At 35.7% G+C, this 21,327-nt stretch overlaps 1 protein-coding gene across 1 annotated transcript; it reads left to right on the top strand.

Moving 5' to 3' along the window:
- The first annotated feature begins 645 nt into the window (after window positions 1–645).
- Window positions 646–6,555, top strand: LOC131070498 (importin subunit alpha). Its single transcript, XM_058006062.2, has 10 exons — window positions 646–983; window positions 2,865–2,961; window positions 3,057–3,148; window positions 3,478–3,609; window positions 3,712–3,897; window positions 4,323–4,486; window positions 4,957–5,032; window positions 5,137–5,265; window positions 5,434–5,561; window positions 5,877–6,555. The coding sequence occupies exons 1-10, from the start codon at window positions 801–803 to the stop codon at window positions 6,187–6,189; spliced, it is 1,500 nt and encodes a 499-aa protein (XP_057862045.2). The 5' UTR covers window positions 646–800; the 3' UTR covers window positions 6,190–6,555.
- The last annotated feature ends 14,772 nt before the right edge of the window (window positions 6,556–21,327 follow it).

A 21,327-nucleotide genomic window follows, 5' to 3' on the forward strand; every position in this document is an offset into this window, starting at 1 on the left:
CCCCCTTCCTTAGCATACATCCAGACGCACAAGTCATTACGAAAACGATCGTCAATAGTGTCTGGTTCCACCCGGACTAAATCCCCCCCCCATGATAGCTTCCTCCAGAGTGAAGTTGAGATGCAGCACAAACATGAAAAAGGATATGCAGAGGGAAAAACCGGAGCTAGAGATAAGAGAAATCGACCGAGAATTAGCCAAAGTATTGTGCGAGGTGCAATAATTATTTTTAGTGGTGCTTCACAAGGCATGCGCCCGCCAGCTCCGGGAAGCATGTGAAGGGACACCTCTTAATCCCCCCAATGATAGCTTGACCTCTTTATTGAAAGAGTTCTCTTTACAAAATTTTCATCTCCAATTGAAATTTATTCCATCGTTTGAAATTTAGAACTTTGATTGAATTTAATGTTGAACATTAACAGAGCTAGCTAGTATTTTAAATGGACCTATAGCTCTATTTTTTTTCATACAATGAATTTGTATTGTAGAAACTGAACTTAAATTTAAAACCTAAAAGTGAATAAATCGATACAAAATTAAATGCAAACAATAAATAAACAAGTTAGAAATATAAATAATTGAATATATATAATTAATAGAAAGTTATTTTTAGGAGCTAACGGCTACTTTTTCAAACTTTGTTTCTATTTTATGCGGGAGAAAGATCCAATATCATCGACTGAAATTCAAATTATAGCGAGCTTGACCTCTTTGTATTTACACAATTTTCATCTCCAGTTGAAATTTATTCCATCTTTTTTGAAATCCAGAACTTTGGTTGAATTTAGTGTTGAATCAACATGTCTCTGAGGCCAAATGGAAGGATTGAAGCCAGAAAGAAGATGGGGTACAAGGTGTCTGTGGACAAGGAGGAAGGCCGCAGGAAGCGCGAGGAGAACATGGTTGAGATACGCAAGAACAAGAGAGAGGAAAATTTGATTAAAAAGCGCAGGGGAGGAATTGGAGACCCTCTACTGAGCAGAGTAAGCTCTTCTCGTACAGAACAGGCCTTTTTACTTTTACAGAATTCAGTTTTGCTATGCTTGTTAATTAGGACTTGCCCTTGCATATTTTGACCTGTTACTTGGGTGTATCTGTTGTTGGAGTCGAAATTTAGAACTAGTTTATGTTTCTTTATTCGACATTATTGAAGTCGACTCTGGCATTTCAATAAATTACCATGAGGCCCCAATTGATGGCTCTTTTGAGAGGATTGATGGGTATTTGATACTTTTGAGGGAATTTAAATCTTTATACATTAAGAATGAATGTTGAGGGATGGGCCGGTAAAGCCCTAAATGAAATTGAGGGTATGAAGATTTTAAATTCTGTTTTATAAATTGGCATCAATTATGGATTAAGTTCTTACAGATTTTCTCTGCTTGGTTTCTTGAACTGTAAAAATGATTATGTTTAGAATTGTTGTAATCTGTTGCCTTGAAGCTCGAATTCCTGATGAATATATGGACTAAGGCTGTTTTAGGTGTCTATTGACCATTTAATATTTTTGTGGCACTGGATTTTTTCTTGGATTTTAGTTTTTGGTGGATTGGATTTTTTAATGATTCTTTTATGTTTTCCAATTACTGTGAGACCCCAATTGATGGGTGTTTTGAGAGGATAAATATATATGAATTAATTTTGTTCAGTTTAGTGTTAAGGATTGGTGGGTATTTGATACTTTTGATGGGATTCAATTCGTTATCCTTTAAGAATGAATGTTGAGAGATGAGATTCAATTCTTTATCCTTGAAGCCATAAAGGAAAAATGGAATTAAGGGTATGAAGATTTTAAATTCTGTTTGATTAATTGGCATCAATTTTGGAGTAAGCTCTTACAGCTTTTCTCTGGTCGGTTTCTTAAACTGAAGAAAATGACTAGGTTTAGAATCGTTGTAATCTGTTACCTGGAGCTCCAATTCCTGGAGCTCCAATTCCTGGTGAATATATAGACTGTTGGTTGTTTTAGGTGTCCATTGACCATTTAATATTTTTGTGGCACTGGGTTTTTTCTTGGATTTTATCCTTTGGTGGATTGGTTTTTTTAATGATACTTTTATGTTCTCCAATTACTGCGAGGCTCCAATTTATGGGTCTTTCAAGAGGATTGATGGGTATTTGATACTTTTGAGGGGATTTAATTCTTTATCCATTAAGAATGAATGTTGAGGGATGGGCCGGCCGATAAAGCTCTAAATGGAATTGAGGGTATTAAGATTTTAAATTTTGTTTGATTAATTGGCATCAACTATGGATTAAGCTCTTACAGCTTTTCTCTGGTTGGTTTCTTAAACTGAACAAAATGACTAGATTTAGAATTGTTGTACGTTAGCTTGGAGCTCCAATTCGTGGTGAATATATGGACTAAGGCTGTTTTAGGTATCCATTGACCATTTATTTTTGTGGCACTGGGATTTTTTATTTTATTTTATCTTTTGGTGGATTGGTTCTTTTAATGACAGTTTTATGTTTTCGAATCAGTGATCATAGAGTTGATTTTTATTCATTCCATTACCTTCGGAGGCTGTCTTTCTAGTCTTTATTTGTAAATTGTTCCGTCCTTTCCGCATTGAATCCAATAAAGTTGATCTTTCAACAAGATTTTCTATTACCCTTCCAAAGATATTATCTATCTTTTTCTAGATTGCTATTGAAATTCTATTTGCTTCATTTAGGTTTTCAGGTTATTAAAAATGATCCTAATGACATGAAACTGTTGTTGAATAGATTTCCCTTGCTACTTTTCTTTTTTCCAATCTTCTTTATGACTTTGTGTAGCCACCGAATTGATGTTTTTCATTGAAATATAATTCCTTAATACTATAAGTTGTATTTTTCTCCAATTCTATCGTTTTTTTACACAGTTGGACACATTTTCATTATGGGCAACTGCAATAATGTCCCAAAGTGTAGCAGCACAGCTAGACGCTACCATCCAATTTCGAAATTCTTTATCTGCTTGTAAGTTGATAAATTTATGTACCATTTGTCAGATCTTCATTTGGTAATATATGGAAGGGAACTATAATGGATTTCTTTATATGCTTATTGTGCAGTGGCAGATCCACCAATTGATGAAATAATCAAGACGGGAGTTGTGCCTTATTTTGTTAATTTTCTGAGAAGGATTGATACACCCCAACTTCAGGTAAGAATTGTGTACAATTTTTACAACTTACTGTTTACTAATAATAGAAAACTGCATTGATATAGTCATAGGAAGATGATTATCATAAATTGAAATGTTGTTCAACATTTTTTCTAAATTTGAAGTCATTTCCAGTAAATCCCTTATGTTAGGGTTTTTTTTTAACTTTTGGAATAAAAGAAGGGTAAAAATTTATTCAGGGTTTTTTAAACTTTTGGGCTCTTGTTTAATTTTACATTTTTATGCCAATTCCTATGTAGAGTCAGAGAGTGTCAGTCTTAATGTTCTTCTTCCTATTTCAACATAGATTGTATTATTTTCTATTGCAGTTTGAGGCAGCTTGGGTCTTAACAAATATTGTATCCGGTACATCAGAACAGACCGGTGTTGTAGTTGAGAGTGGTGCAGTTCCTCTGTTTATTGAGCTTCTCTGTAATCCCAGCGATGAACTGCGTGAGCAAGTAATGAACAATGTTTTTCTTGGTCAGAATTTTCTATTATGTTTTAAGAATCTCATTCTCTTTAAGTTTATAATTCTAGTTGTGTATTACTATGCACTACAGGTTGCTTGGGGTTTAGGCAATATTGCTGGAGATTCTCCCAAATACAGGGACATTGTACTCAGTAATGGAGGTATGACAAATTTGCTCACCCTTTTCAACGAGAAAACCACAATTGTAATGCTGAGGAATATAACATGGACCCTGGCAAATTTTTGCCGTGGCAAGCCACGTCCTCCTTTTGAGCAGGTAAACTATACACACTATAAATGGTGAATTTTTAGTTTAATGATTTCTTTTTATGTCTATCAGTGTTAGCAATGTATGGCTCTGTTTCATCTCTAGTGGATATCAAACTTAAGCTGCAGAAAGCAATAACTAGACACTGAAATGTACCAAGATTTCGTTGGTTAAGGCAGTTGATTACTTTCAGTTCTATGAACAAATGAGAACAGTGTAAATGCTGCAAAAATCCCTTCATAGCAAGCTTCCTTTTATGTTTGAGTCACTCTGGGAAATGGAAGATATGGGATGTTGAATACTGAGGATCATAGATAAACTCATTATGGTTTTTGAAGATTTTATTTTCCCTCTCACTCTTATAAGCATTTGAATGAATCTTAGATTGGCTATATGAGGTACGGGTCTGAAGGCTTCCTGTTGTTTCTTTGTAGTTAAAGACTGCCATTCCAGTTCTGAAGTGGCTTCTTCACATCGCTGATGAAGATATATTGGCAGATGCTTGCTGGGCTCTTTCATATTTATCTGATGGAGATATTAATGAGATTGAGGCTGTTATTCAAGCTGGTGTCTGTGGAAAGCTTGTAGAGATTTTAAGGTTAGCTCTCTTGTTAATATGAGATATCTTAAGACTTTCGTAGTAGTGGTAGTAATTCAAGTAAAGCCTGATTCAAAAAATGATATAGGACACATGCAAATGGATTTTTTTTTCATTTACCCCATGTTTTCGTCCCTTGTTATACAGTTTTTTAAAACAATTAAGGTACTCCTTTGCCGATTATATCATGATTGGGATTCAATTGTTAATCATATTGATTTCTACTTTCATTAAAAGACAGTACTATTACAAAAGAATTTAGTTTTACCCAGAATGCAGCTAACCTACTTTTAATTAGCACATTCATGATTTTTCTCAGTTAAACCTAATGTGTTGATTTATCCTAGCAGTACTATTGAAGGAAATATAACTCACACCTGAACATACTTTTCAGCTAGCAGATTGTTTTTCTCGTAGCAATAAGTGCAAATGCATATTATCTTAGAGGAATTTAATTTGTTTTCTGGTAGGCATCGTTCATTAGCTCTCATATCTTCTTTGAGGACAATAGGCAATTTGGTCACTGGCAATGATAGACAAACTCAGGTATTACAGACTATGTTTTCTTGTTTAACTATACATGGATGTTCATATTTAGTTCTTCAACCTGTTGTCATTTTACTTCCGTGTACGTCGGCATTGTCTTCTAGCATGTTGTAGACAATGGAGCCCTTCCATGTCTCCTCCCACTTCTCACTTATGATAACAAAAACTATATTATAAAGGAGGCATGTTGGATAATCTCCAACATTACAGCAGGGAACCAGGATCAGATTCAGGTGAGTTTTTGTTGTGGATTTATTCAGGATAGCTATTGATTTTAAATGAAAATGGCATTTTATTTTTGTTTCTATGTGAAGTTCTATTGTTAACAAGTGTTATTCTCTTGTTTACATATTCGGATGATTGGAACTATCCATGTTCTCTAACTTGGACATCTTTTCCAGGCTGTTATTAATGAGGGCCTGATTCCTCCACTTCTATGGTTGATAACAAATGCAGAGTTTCAGATAAAGAGGGAGGCAGTTTTTGCAATTACTAATGTCACTTTACGTGGAACCCATAAGCAGATAGAGTAAGTATTAAAATTTAAATTATTCTACGACTTTTGAAGACATCAAGTTTCCACAATTCATTAGATTTGGAAGAGCAGTTTTTGGATTAAATTGTGTGGTAGTTTTTGCATTTTGTTTTCTGATAGCATTCATTCATCAGGTTGATGGATCATTGAACATGATCCGAAACGTTGATACAAAAACTACCACACAATCTAATCCAAAAACTGCTCTTCCATATTCCATGACTTATTAGTCTCTTATATGTAATTCTGCGGAACAAACATTTTTGCCAAGATCTATTAGCATAAGATTAATGGAATGTCATAACACAGGTACTTAGTAACTCAAGGTTGTATGGAACCTCTATGTGATCTTCTTAGTTGTCCAGACTCAAAAATTGTGACAATATGCCTGGAGGGTCTGGAGAATATATTGAAAGTTGGTGATAATGAAGGAGATATTGATAAGTATATCATCTTACTTGATGAAGCTGATGGACTGGATAAAATTGAAGCACTTCAAGAACATGAAAATAGCTATATTTATGAGATATCGGTCAGGATCCTTGAGAAGTACCTAGCTCCTGATGCTAAGGATGAAGGTGAAACAAATCCTGGTATAGATATCGAAGAGTTTGATCCTTGAAATCAACCTTCTACAAGTTTCAAGTTTGACTGAAGGCACTGGAGAGGTTTGTTCTATAACATATACTCATCCCACCAGAAACAACTCTAGCATTTACTTGACCCATATTGACTCATTCTTTTGGTTATACTGGTGAATATTGACCCATATTGACTCTTTTTTTTTTGTTATACTGGTGAATATTGACCCATATTGACTCATTTTTTGGTTATACTGGTGAATATTGACCCATATTGACTCATTTTGTCTTCCTATTTTTTTAAAGCAGATATTGACTTGGTCTATGTGAGATACAGCCTATACAGACATTTAAATTCAGTTACTATTTTTCCTCCATTTATTACATAATTTTCCGATTTCAGAGCACCAGGCATTGCTATATGTGCATGTGTATGTGTATACAATTTTTAATATTTTGATTATTTTTTTATTTTTTTTAAATTATTAATTAGATAATATTAAATAGTATGATTGTTGTATTCAGTTGTAATGCATATGAATTTCAAGAGTATCATTTATGTATTTGTGTCTAATGCACAAATACATATCTATAGAAGAAAGTATCTAACTACTTTGTTTTTATTTCATAATATTTGATTAATAAAGCTTATTTTAATACACTTTTTTAATTCTCAATATCTTTTATATTATCAAGTGTACAAATTATTGATTTTTTCTATGATATTTTTAATGTTTTTTAATATTCAATATTTTTATATTCAGCTTTAATTACGTATCTAGATTATTTATTTTTAATTTAATTTTTTTAAAGTATTGAGATCTATAAAATACTGTATCTATTGATAGATAACCATTTTCCAAATCTATTATGTAAAATTAAAATGTTAATACTTTCATCATGTGCATGTAAAACATTTCAAATATCAATTTTTATACACAAATAAATTTATTTCATTAAAAAACCATATACTACAAAGTTTTTAATGATTATTAAAAAAATATAAAAAATGGTATTGTACATGTTAAGATGAGTACTTGTACATCTATGTTGTGTCTGATTTTTCTATTAAAACTATTATGCACAATCAAGGATGATTTTGAAAGCCTCAATTTCAAGACAAGTTGATTTTCCAAGGAGACTTATATTATCAAAGTTTGAAAAATCATGTAATACATAAAAGACATGTTGTAGTAGTATCATTGGTCTTGACAAATGACATGGCCTAGAGATGGGGAACCTTTTGATAATGTGCACTTGTAATCACTATAGATTTTCACCTACAAACATTGACAAGGAAGTCATCATATTACAAAAGCACTACAACAAAGGTGGTTACTTGTAGCCACATGACTTATAGTGAGTGAACATTAACTCACTTACAACAATAGGGAGACATAATAAAGGAGAGGCTACTTGCATCAACTAGAAGTTCACCCAAGGAGTGATGGGTACTTAGAAAAAGGAAGTGAGTCTCTTAAACGTAGGTGCACTCATAGCAATAGGGAGGTTGTTGAGGTAATATAGATATCATGAGAGGGGTAATAGAGCTACAGTTGCATGATGGGAGTGCTTATGTGGCTAATTGGAAAGTTCCAAGACTAATGTAGAGTATGCAATTTTTGACATAGTACTGGTGGAAAAAAAAAGAAGGCACCATGAAGATGAAGAAGGGGTGGTAGGAGTGGTGGTTTATGATTTAGATGTAGAGAGAGTTTGTGGGTGTTATAGAGCTATATCAATTACATAGACAAGAGGCTAAAAGTGTGAAGCTAGATGCAAGATTATGAGAGAAACAAAGGGGTTGAGGAAGAGCCAAAATAGCTACAAGGAGGTGATGAAGGACAACAAAAATGGTGACAAAGGAAAGGAGTAGGCACAACCAAAGACAAGGCCACCACTAGTTGAATAAAAGGTTTGTAAAAGCTATCACAAAATTCAAGGAATTGACGAAAAAGGTAGTAGATCACATTTTTTAAGGGAAGTTGCCTATGTAGTCATGCTTCCAAATGAAACATAGGATTGACATGAAATGAAGATTTTGAAGCCCTTGAAAGGTACAATTGTTGAAGAGAGGAAAATCTAAAAAAAGAGAAGGTGCATGAAGTCGTCAAATTATCACAATTATGAAAGGAGGTCTAGAATCACTGTAGTTGATGAGTCCCATAACTATCATCTACTACTTATTTCCTACTACCATCAGAATTATTATATGTTTTAACTATCCTAAACCATATTATCATCTAGTTTATGGTATATACATGCAAAGTTAATTTTGAATATGTTATATATTTTTATAATTGATATATTGTCAATATGATGTAGATGATGATTTATGTGGATGAACTTGAAGAAACTACAACCAACCCACAACTCAAGAGATCGCTATTCACCCACAACCAAAGAGAGATTCATATTGACGGTTCATGTGGAAGCGGTCAAAGGATTGCAAGAAGTGTGGCTGTGTTGAGTCTTTATTGACTCTATTTGCCCATCAAACATGGAGAGAATCGTAACATTATGAAGAACGATGAGGTTATCCCTCATAAATTCATTTCAATGTACTTGTGCACATTCCCAGTTTTGTGTTACTACTAAGTAAAATATTCTATTCCAAACTAAGACTCTCGTTAGATATAGTTGTTGTTATAGTTCCCTTATCGAATAAGTCATCCTTAGTAGTAGGGAGGAGCAACACATGTTTTAGGATTAGTTTAAAGAAGTAAATGCTCCACTCTTCCAAATTGTTTTAAAAGGAGAGTTATGTTCAATTTATTTTTTCTTCTCCAATAGATAGTTTATCTAAAATAGTTAATAGTTAATCATTTATAAATGATGCAAACTAGATTTTTTTGAATATCTGTGAGTATCATTGTTGTTAGTATGAACATATGAATATAAATGAGCAATGATTATTATACTCTAATTTAGCATAATGTTTTTTTTCTAGAGATTGCATTCCTCAAGCAAGGGTTACTTGAGGTAATGTAACTCTCCTTTTCTTTCATTCTATTAGATTAGTTTTATTTATATATGTGTTAGATAGATTATTGTTATTATCTTAATTATTGTTGGTTAATTTATGAGTTTTGTTAATATTGTCACTTAGCTAGAGTCTTAGTTGCAACTGAGTTAGCATAATGTTACCCGTAGCCACTACCGAGTCACTTTCCAAGTAACCCACAAAAACTATTGTATAAGATGATTTTCATTTCCAGTATTGTTATGCTTTCCTTGGTTAGTATTTCCTTCATGCAACAATAGAAAGCTTAAGAACCCTTTGTTGCACATATAGTGTCAACATCATCTAAGAGTTACGTCCTTGGTTAATAATTAAGTGAGCATCTACTTAGGACATTAGGTTAACCCATTGAGCACTTTGATCAGGATAAGTGCATGAAATACTTCACAAACCTTGTGTATATAGAGGAGACTAGTCATTTTTTGCATTGTAGCTAGGGATAGTTCTAAGGTTTAGGATTCTTGAATCTAGAATTGCTTTCTATTATTTACTTTCAATCATTTGTTTTTATGTCATTTATTTTTTGTTATATGCTTTCCATTAGAATACATGTTTACTTTCACAATTAGGAACAATACACTTTGAGATTAGTATCGATCCATTTACTAACAAGTGTAGGAAGATGTCCCATAAGCTCAACATTTTCATTGTATACACTGATAGGGAGACTCAAGAGGAAGATTTATCCCCTCCACACAAAGAGTAGAGGATGGCTAGGCTTCAAGTAGAGAGCCAGAGGACTCATTAGAGTCAACACAAGAGCCAAAAGATCCAATTAGTGCACCTATAAATCCAACATCTTTTGATGACATACAACCATGAGAACCTACCCATGAGCACACACGAGAAGTAATAGAAGCAATGGCTAAAGCAGAAATAGAAAATCCTAAAAGACCTATCACATTTGAATTTCCCATCTTTGACCAAGAAAGAGCAGCACAACTGAAGAATATACCCCCATTTGCTCTCTTAGTTTTATATGGTCTAATCACAGAAGACCTTGATACATTATTGTTTGAATTTGATGCATTATGTTGAATTTATGCATATGTTACTGATAGTCATAGACTTGAGATTTTTCCAGAAACTCTAAAGGATTCTACACTAAGGTTGTGTATGGGCTTAGGAAGAAATGCAATCACTAGCTAGGCTACAACGAAATAAAAGTTCTTGTAGAAATATTAGGATTATTGTAGAGGCGGAGATACTAGGAAAGAGGGCATCTTTAGGATGTCATGGAGAGAAGATGAACCTCTTGAGAATTACTTAGAGTGATTCCAATTCTTCCTAAAGAAATCCAAAAAAAATAGGCTCACTCTGGAGTCACTCAAGCTAGTCTTCCTAAGGGGAATTAATGCAGACTGCATTGACGCATTGAATTTGTTGGGTGGATGTGACATTACCCAATCAAAATTTGATGATATGTGTAAGCTTGCTAGGAATTACTCTAGGTCTACTTTGAGAAAGAACAAAAGTCCTAGGTTACTTCTCACCACTAAGACATTTATCGATGTCTCAAGGGTGGAATTAAGCGACCTTCTTTTTGACATGGAGGATATATTATTAGTCACTTAGCTACTTGACTAGACACTCTTCACATGAAAAAGAAACAAGAAGAGGTAGAGGCTACTCCCACAAAGTATTGCCCTTTCTACAGACTAAAGAGGTCCAATTGTAAATGCAAAAAGATTGCTACAATTTTTGAAGAGAAGCCAATTCGACTTGAGTTCCATGCATTGGAGGATAAATATAAACATTTTTTTTGTCTTGCTCAATGCAAGCCATGGTAAGAAAAACAAGGTATGCCACCAAACCCATTATCATACAATCCTTCATTTCTTGGGGTTACTCAAAATGCTACAAAGTATAATTACCAACCTTGGAATACTATGCCAAACTAGCAATGGCAAGGTAATGCATCAATTTATATGCCACAACAAGGACCATAACCACCTCAATCTCAGTATCAATATCCAAGTTATAATTGTTGGTATTTTGATGATAATTAGTTGTGATTGTCATTGATGAACACACACTTATTAATGTATGCGTTATTTTCAACCGGTACTCATTCCAACTGGTATTGCATGTCATTATGAAGATCTCAAAGCGGAATGAAGACCCTGAGCAACAGTTAAACTTTTGATTGGAACACTATGTTCCAAGTTTTCCAGTCTTCACTTGTCAATCGGTAATCGGTATACTTTGTTAACCGGTATAATGTGTGATGAGTTATCATCCACCAACACTTTGGCAGTGTTTCTGTGTCATGTTACCAAATATGTCTAGATGCATTGTACCTAGGAAATTATAGTCTAATATTATTGGACCAACATGAAATCGGGTTCCTATATGAGGACATCATATCTAGGGTGTTAGTGTGTGTGATGTGCGAACGAAGATAAGGTCTGTGCGAGAAAAGGTCTCACATAATAAAGATAGAGAGTATCAAAATATAGAAGACTGAAGTAATGCTGGAATGCATTAACAAGGATTTGCCAAGGATCTAATCAATCATTTTGTGCTACTGTCTAGATCATTCACATGTTGATTACTAATAGCTTTGACAAGTCTGAAACCCTTAACTGGGTAGGCCCAACCAAGCCTATTGTAAATCCTCTAACAAGGTGGTTCACAATTGTGGATCTAAAATCCTCTAACATGGCAGTCTTTAACAAGACTTATATCCTAACAGAGATTTGGATTCCTAATAGGATCTGTTTTGGTGAAGAACATTGTAAGGCCTTAACCGGTCTGGTTACTATTCTGCAGACAGTTGACTTGTGAGTTTTACTCACCGTGGTTTTTCCCATTTGGGTTTCCATGTCAAAACATATTGTGTTATGGTGATTGTTCTTCTGTGGGTGAATGCTTTATTTATTGTTTGGCTTATTTATGTTTTAATCAGTTTATTGTTTAAACTGCTACTTCGATCAACAGTTAAACTGCTTAAGAGTTTGTTTAAGAGTTTGGGCATACTAATTCAACCCCCCTCTTAGTATTCATCAATTGGTATCAGAGCCTACCTTTCTATAATTCTAACCACTTGGAAGGAGATATGGGGGAATACAACATGAGGGAACTCACTTATCGTCTTACTAATTCTAAGAGAGCCTATGATGAACTCAAAGTCAAATATAAAGCCTCTTTGGCCAAGAGAAGAGAACTTGTTGAGAAGTTGATGGAATTTACTAAAAAACAACTCTTCAAATGAAGCAAATATGGATGCCCTAGTTGGAGAAGTGGAGAAACTAAATGAATCCAAAAATAACCTAAGGAGGGAGTTGGAAGGACTGACTATCTGGATGAGTCAGGAGCTATAAAACAGAAGAAAAGTTGAAGATTTGGTAAAGGACAAGGAGCATGAGATCTTTAAATTGAAACAAGAAGTCGATAGCATTACCGCCTATCTGCAAGAAGATAAAGAAGAGAAAGAAGAAATACAAGCTAAACTAAATGCAGCGATTTCTCAGAATGAAACCTTGATGAAGACCAATGATGCTCTTTCCAAGGAACTTACTGAGACAAAGGATATACTTGCTAAGTTCAACCGGAGTGTTGCTAAGTTAGAACAAAAGCTGGAATCGGTAAAGCCATCAAAGGATACCACTGGAGTTGGTTTCTCTGGGTATGAGGATGGTGAGACCTCTGGAACCAAGAGTGATGCACCAAAGGAGCAATTGACACCTAAGAATAACAAAAAGAGTAAAGGTAAGAAAAATTTTAAACCTGTTTGATTTAACTATCTTAAGGAAGGACATACTACCAATATATGTAGAAGCAAGGCTTACAATAACTTTCCTTACTTTCAAAACAATGTGGCTAGAACTAGTAGATTTAATGGTCACTGTTATGCATGCAACAAGTTTGGGCATAAAGATTTTGAGTGCAGGTCGGTTATGAACAACTCTGGAAGTTATCCACCAAGAGCTAAAGGAGTTGTCCTGAAACCTCCTATGAACCAAAACCCTTACCGGTACAGAACCTATGACCATTGGTCAAATGGTTATGAAGTGGCAATAAGTTGGAGAGCAACCTGTTTGATCTGTCGTGATAGTGGTCACACTGCTGCAACATGCAAAAGGAAGAATGAAAATGTGAACACTGGACCATGGAGAACACCTAGAATGGTATGCTATCATTGCAACAAATTGGGACACACTGCCAGTGCATGCAGACTAAGAAAGAATCCATCAGGAGACATACCGATCAACCCAGAAGGAAAGATTGATGTTGAAACCGTTCAGGCGGATATGGATAAAACTTGGAAAAAGAAATCTGAAGAAAGGCCACATGATGTATCAGTTTCTGCACCTAGTGTGGAAATCCCTTAATCGGCGAACTGAGCTTTGAAAAGCTTAAAGGGGAACATATCGGTAAAATGTTTCGAACCCTCAGAGTATATCGGTAAAACACCTTTATTGGTATTTGTTACCTATCAACCGACATAAGAAATGAAGCGGTAAAAGATAAAATTAGGGTTTGAGCCCTAATGGTGATGCATTTATTATGGTAGGTGAGAGCATGTTTAAAAGTGACTTTTGTCATCATTTTTACTTACCTATTTTCGAAGAAGAATTTTTATAGTCTGAGCTATGCAACTAGAGCGATTCATCTTGCATTCAAAAGAATTCAGAAAGGAATCTTACACAAGATTTTGCAGCCACTTCAAGTTATCAATGTGAAAGTCAAAGTGGTAAACAAGCCTCTGAAGAGGTGTGTTGTGCTCACAAACAACAAACCCTAGTTTGGAGTGTGAAGGTATTTTTCGTTGAAACATTCTTATTATTTGGAATCTTCTAGATATGGCTTCTACAATCCCTTCTAGTTTTACTAAACCTGAGGATGCACCTAAGTTTCTTAAAATGAAATATAATGCCCTATCTCAAATTTCCGCTGGAGTCATTGTCGAAGGCAACGTTTCAAGATATATTGATTGCAAACTAGAAGACCTAGGGTCCCTAGTAATTCACTCCCAACTGAGTTTGTTCTGTAGAAATGATAAAAAGATTAAACCTAAATATAGCATAATAGAGAAGAAGAAATTGCATAATGCAGTATACTTTCTCGAATAATTTACAGAAGCACACATCAGGATTATCCTTAGTAGGGTTCATGGTGATAAGTTGTACCTTGAGCGAACCCATGATATTACACTAGAGGCAATTCATGTCATGATCGAATTCTGCAATATTGGGGAAGTCCTCGTTCTTCAAAAGATCCCCAAAACCAAAGTGATAGAGTTCACCGGTTCTGTGAGTGACCGATGGGAAATGACGGTCAACACCATTAAAGATGATTTGGTGAAGTATGCATGTATGGTAATTAGGTATAGAATATTCTATGCTAGCAAAATGAATTATGTTCCTTCAGCTACAGTGCATGCTACCTACAGGATGATAAAAGAAAATGCCGAATGTGACTTATGTACTTGTATGCAAAAACAACTCATAGATAACTTGAAATCGATCAAATCGGACAAAACCCAGAGGTTTAAATTTGGTCAACTACTTGTCAGTTTATTTTTCTACTTTCAAGGATATTTTCCTAGAGTTGGTGATATTCGATGGTCAACTGACCTACCAGTTTCCAGACAAATAAAGGAGAGTCTGCAAGTAGTAGGAACTGCATATCCGGAGACTTTGAACATATATTTTGATGAATTCAAACTAAAAATGAACCAAAGAATAAGAATATCTGGTGATCTGGTTAAGAAATATGAAGATGACATATGTTTAACAATCAAAATAGATCATTGCATAATGGAAGCGGTCAAACCCAGAAAAGATGTTGTTGGGCCTATGGGCTATGAAGTGGTAAATGATATATTGACAGGGTATGCCTCTACCCTACTTGCTTCACCACTAGATCCCAAGAAGAAGAGGACCGATACTTACTTAGAAAGGATCAAATCTATTGAGGTACAGAAGCAGAAAAAGAGTGAAGCAGTGCCATCGGCATCGACACCGGTTACATCTACTGCCAGTCCTAAAGTGGCCAAGAGGTCACCAACCAAAAAGAAACCAGAGGCTATTACGGCAAAGGTATTCGAAAGAAAGAGGAAAACTAGGAATAACTCACCGGATTCAGAAGGTACTAAACCAAAGGTATAAATGAAGAAGACGAGGTAATCAAGCAAGAAGACGAAGTCGACCGGTAATGTACCAACCACCTCTGCACTGGTAAATATAGATATTTCTTCTTACAAACCTATGACACATTGTCAAAGGACCATAAAGAATATTAGAAGAAAAGTTCTTGATGATTGAAAAGAATATTTTGATGATTTCAATGATAGTGAAAAGGGGGATATTGAACAAGAACTTATTAAATATTTATGTATTAATGATCGGTCACCTTCTAAAATTAAATCAGTTACTTCTAAATCTTTGTATGACTCTTTGGACAACAAATGACGCATTGCCATTGAAAAAGAGAAAGACATTAGGGATAAATTTTTTGCTCAATATTTTCCAGATGCCTCTAACTCAGAATTATTTGAGATTATTGATAAATACAAAGGCATTTTCTTCATACGAAGAAGAAGACTTCAGCTACTCAGAGGCAAAACATCTGAAGTGGAAAAAGACACCCATATGCATGTTAAAGCTTCTGTCAAAATGCAACAACTATCCAAAGCTAATCGACAAGTTGAGCAAGAACCTAACTTATTCACAGCCAAGACGGATGAAGTCCTTGACAACCTGAGTGAAAGAATAGTAGAACAAAATGAACCCATTGATGTTGATGCAGTGGACATTGAGGATACCACTCCAGATAAGGAATCAGCTGAAAAGGAAAGAGTAGAGAAAGAAAAGGAAGAAAAAGCGAAAAAAGAGAAACAGAAAAAGGAGAAAGCGGAACAAGAAAAACAAGAAAAGAACAAACAAAGAAAGAAAAACAAGAGCAAGAGAAATAAGAGAAAGCAAAACAAGAAGAAGAGAAGAAGAAGGAAGAAGAGAAGAAAAAGGAAGAAGAGAAGAAGAAGGAAGAAGAGAAAAAGAAAGAAGAAGAGAAATAGAAAGAAGAAGAAAAGAGGAAGGAGGAAGCATAAAAGGAAAAAGAAGAGGAGAAAAGGAGAGTGGAAGAGGAAAAAGAGAAGGCCGCCAAGGTAGCTCTAGAAAAAAGAAGAAGAAGAGAAGAAAAGACAAGTGAAGATCAAGGCAAAAGAAGGAGGACATAATCCTAAGGCAACTGGAGATCAAGCCAAGTAGGTTGATTCCACTGGTCACACCGATTTGACTCTTGCCTCTCTGACTCAATTAGTTGATGAAACTGAGCTACTGCGAAGCATTCAACTAGCACAGGAGAGATTGGAAGAACTGAGGAGAAAGAAGGAGCAAGAAGTCATTCAATTTGTTGTTGACACCCTTTCCAATCTAATCCCTGGTACTAACTTCCCTAGTACCGATTCCTCACTGGCCAAGCTCAAACTTCTTTGCATAGTCATGGATGACCAGATACAATGTTTGGAAGATTTTGCCTAGGCCACTGCAAAGAAAAATCATGAAAAGGCATTCACAGTTGCCTTAGTAAAACAAATGGATGAAGATAGGGCAAAACTAATTAAGCAAAAATATGATATAAGTTCAGCTATGGGTGAAGGTAATCTACTTTTGAGTAAAATATGTCAGCCTCATCTATTTTGTGAAGATGCTCTGAAACAAAAGATTCAATTACAATCGGAGTTACAAAAGTATATCAACAACTTCAAACTGCCCTATGATCTGTTCACAACCTATGGACAAACTATTCATATTTACCAACATCAGATTACAAAGCTTGACTCAGAGGTCTGCCATCGGACTCGAGATTTGCAGGAACTTCAATTGCTCTTATTGCCAAAATTGCAGATTCTTCAGAAGTGCTTCATGAACTTGGAAGCTATTACTGTGACATAGGAAATGAGCACCATCGATGCAATGGAAGAATTAGCCTTCCAAATGAAGACTGAGAGTGAAATTGCTGCCTCACTTCTTGAGTCATGGTCTTCAGACATGAAAAATTTCATGCAAACCTTTAAGTCTCTTTTTGAAAAGTTTCACTCTTTATTGTCATGAACATACTCTATTTTATATTATGCAAAAAAGGGAATATTTTGCATTACTTTGTCATTGTTGGCAAAGGGGGAGTAGTGTATCTTAAAAAAATAAATCTTTTTGCAAGCATTACAATTTCATACTAGTAATTTTTGCAAAGGGAGTAGTGTATATGCTTAGAGGGAGTAATTTTGATTACGACATCTATTTTTTGTTTTGTAAGCACTTAGATGTCAAAAAATTTATAATTGTTGCCATCAATGCCAAAGGGGGAGATTGTTGGTATTTTGATGATAATTAGTTGTGATTATCATTGATGGACACACACTTATTAATGTATACATTATTTTCAACCGGTAGCCATTCCAACTGGTATTGCATGTCATTATGAAGATCTCAAAGTGGAATGAAGACCCCGAGCGGTAGTTAATCTTTTGATTGGAACACTATCTTCCAAGTTTTCCAGTCTTCACTTGTCAATCGATAATTGGTATACTTTGTTAACGGGTATAATGTGTGATGAGTTATCATCCACAGACACTTTGGTGGTGTTTATGTGTCATGTTACCAAATATGTCTAGATGCACTCTACCTAGGTAATTGTAGTCTAATCTTATTGAACCGACATGAAATTAGGTTCCTATATGAGGACATCATGTCTAGGGTGTTAGTGTGTGTGATGTGCAAGAAAAGATAAGTTTTGTGCGAGAAAAGGTCTCACATAACAGATATAGAGAGTGTGAAAATATAGAAGACTGAAGTAATGATAGAATGCATTAACAAGGAGCTGTCAAGGATCTAATCAAGCATTATGTGCTATTGTCTAGATCATTCACTTGTTGATTACTAATATCTTTGACAAGTCTGAAACCCTTAACCGGGTAGGCCCAACCAAGCCTATTGTAAATCCTCTAACAAGGTGGTTCATAGTTGTGAATCTAAAATCCTCTAATAGGGTAGTCTTTAACAGGATTTATCTCCTAACAAAGATTTGGATTCCTAACAGGATCTGTTCTGGTGAAGAACATTGTAAGGCCTTAACCAGTCTGGTTACTATTTTATAGATAGGTGACTTGTGAGTTTTACTCACTGTGGTTTTTCCCATTTGGGTTTCCACATCAAAACATCTTTTGTTATGGTGATTTTGCTTCTGTGGGTGAATGCTTTATTTGTTGTTTGTCTTATTTATGTTTTAATCAGTTTATTGTTTAAATTGCTACTCTAGTCAACAATTAAACTACTTAAGAGTTTGTTTAAGAGTTTGGGCATACTAATTCACTCCCCCTCTTAGTATTCATCAATAATCAATGGAAAAATACTTAGAACACATGATGTCAACCATGGTATAGAAACCAACAAATCGCAATAGTCTAATGCTTCCTACCCATAGCAATAACAACCTTTACCCAACAACCTGCACTTATGCCTAACACACTTCCTCAATGGCCATCTATTATGCCTAGTTAGAATATGCTTGCCTCTTCTCAACCACAAGCACCACATTTGCATACTCAACCTACACCTAATCCCAACAATAAGCCTATCCAATAGACTTACTATGACAAGGCAACACAATATTCAACCTATATAGTTACAATAAGTGACGTCCATCTTCATTCAGGAAAGACTGTTATTGGTCCTACATCTCCACAGATCACAAAACTATCTAGTAAGGAACCAATAATAGACATCACTGATAATAAACCATCTAAACAAGTTCAACCTCCTTTTGAAATTTCAAACAAGGGACCACCCTTTCCAGATAAATTAGCCACACAAAGATACCACCCTAAACTTGATTTTGACCTTCTAAGATAACTAAAGAATGTGTGTGTGAGGAGACCTCTCATTCAAGCTATCAAGGATGTTCCTATTTATACCAAGACTAAAACTATGTCTTAAATGCTTGGGAAGAAAGAAGAAGGATCCCCAAACCATCTATGTCATTGGACAACTTGTTGATATCATGTTGGGAACTCTAGTAGTTCCTAAATATTCAAACCTAGACAATCTTGTGATTAATGTAAACATCAATGGGACTCTTATAAAAAACACATTGATAGATCTTGGTGCAACAATCAACGTCATTACCAAGGAGACAATAACCGACCTATGACTAGTTTTTTATTAAGGAAAAAGCAGGTTTTGAAGGGGCCTTGAAACCCTTTACAAACAGAACTTAAACAACTTAAACAACAAAAGCGATGAGAAACATAAAAGAACAGAACCACAAAAAACAATAGAAAACCAGAGAAAACCCAAAAAAGCCCCAATAAGCCACCAAGCCTTCCAGAAATCAGATTTTTTTCAGGGCTTTTGCCATGGTGTTGCTAATTTCGTGCAGCTCTTTGATGTTGTCTTTGAGGTTAGGGGGATCCTTTGCAGATGCAGCCACAACTTTCTTGACACTGGCCCTGGTTCTCTTCACAGTACCGCCTACCAGAGTAGCATCACCGCTTCCAGTCTGGATGGTCTCATCATCCAGGTCAAGATCCACGACTCGATTCGGAGTGCAGGTATGATCAAAGACCTTGGCAATGTCCTCCAGGTTTTTAGTGACGGCAGAGAGGATACTTGGGATAATGCCCATCAGATTTTTCATCGCTTCTTTTCCCTCTTCCAGTGATTTTACCTTTTTCTCCATTTCCCGCTTCCATTTAATTTGCTCTCTGTTTTCATCCTCCCTCTTCTCATCCGAGTTTATTCCCTTTTTTTCCAAGTTTTTCAGGATCTCATAGGTCCATCTATCATAATCCATTCTTGCCTCTGAGAGTTTCTTGAGGTTATCTAGGATAAGCCCTTTACCAGCACATTCCTTATCCTCACTATCCCTGTCCTTAGTCAGGTCCTTCTCAGAATCTTTGTTTGTTTCCTTCTCGGAATTCACTTTGGTTTCCTCGTTATCCTTGAGATCCACTTCTTCCATCAAATGATTGTTGTTCTTACCAGGGCATTCATTGAGGATAGGGCTTTCATGACCAGACTCATTATCCCCACTTTCTTCCTCATTACCCAGCTCCTCGTCTTTCCAACTGTCTTCACCATTGGAGTCATCCATCTCCATTCTGCTAGTTTCCTTAACTATTTCCTCTGTTTCCAACCCAGGAACACTTTTCCTTTTTTTGCTAGAGGATGCCTTCTCCTTGCTGGTTTCTCCCTCTTCCATCTTTCTCTTTCCTAGAGAGGCAAAAATCCTCTTATTTTCCAGTAGGGCGAGGGTTTTGCAATGCTCATAGATGAGTAGCAGAAGCCCGCAGTGGAGAATCAGGCTGAAAGGGTTATTCCTGTGTTTATTGAGGGACCTGGAGAGGCACCAAAAAAGGTAGTAGGGCAGGGATACCTTTTTGTCATGTCTAAAATGGTTTAAGAGCATGAAGTGGTAGGTGTGGGCCCTAGAGAAATGACCTTCAAGCGTGATGTATTCCATAATTACATTCAGAACCCAGCCCCACAACTTCTTGATGTTTGCAGCTTCGTAGTAGCCCCCAGTGGCTTTGCCAATTTTAACCCTCTCTTTCTCTTTCCACAGGAATAGATTGACCGCATTGTTGGAGACTTTAAGGTCTCAAAAGAAATTAAGCCTAGTGTGGGGCATTCCGGTCACAGTGGATATGAGCCCAGCGTCTAGCTTAAACTTAACTCCATAAATTTTAAAAGAGCCATTAGACTAGTTTTCAGAAATCTTAGAAACAACTAGGTTAACCCTACCTTTGTCATAGTCCACGAGCTTCTCCATGAATCTGGTGAGGGGGCCCTTCTCCAATTTTGCCCAGACTTTTGGCATCGCTTTCCAAGTCGACGGATTGTCTGGTTCTTCTCGCCTTAGGTCTCCTCCCATCTTTGAATATAGGCTATCTGCTCTATTTCTCTACAAATTGAAGCCTTCTTTCCTGATGTTGCTCAAGTTTTTGAACTGAATAACCCACAAAGTGTGCATCAGATTATTAAAGGTTGTTGAAGATCTGCCGCAATGCCAAGTAATGACGACCTTTCCAGCAAGGCATAAATGATGCTTTTTACTTGTCATGATTAAATTATCCTTCTCTCCCCATATAATGGTCCTTTCTAAGGAACTCTTTAATGTTTGAATTGAGATCCTCCTCGTGCCAAATCATTTG

The sequence above is a fragment of the Cryptomeria japonica genome, chromosome 11 (assembly GCF_030272615.1).
Source record: "Cryptomeria japonica chromosome 11, Sugi_1.0, whole genome shotgun sequence".
Lineage (NCBI taxonomy): Eukaryota > Viridiplantae > Streptophyta > Pinopsida > Cupressales > Cupressaceae > Cryptomeria > Cryptomeria japonica.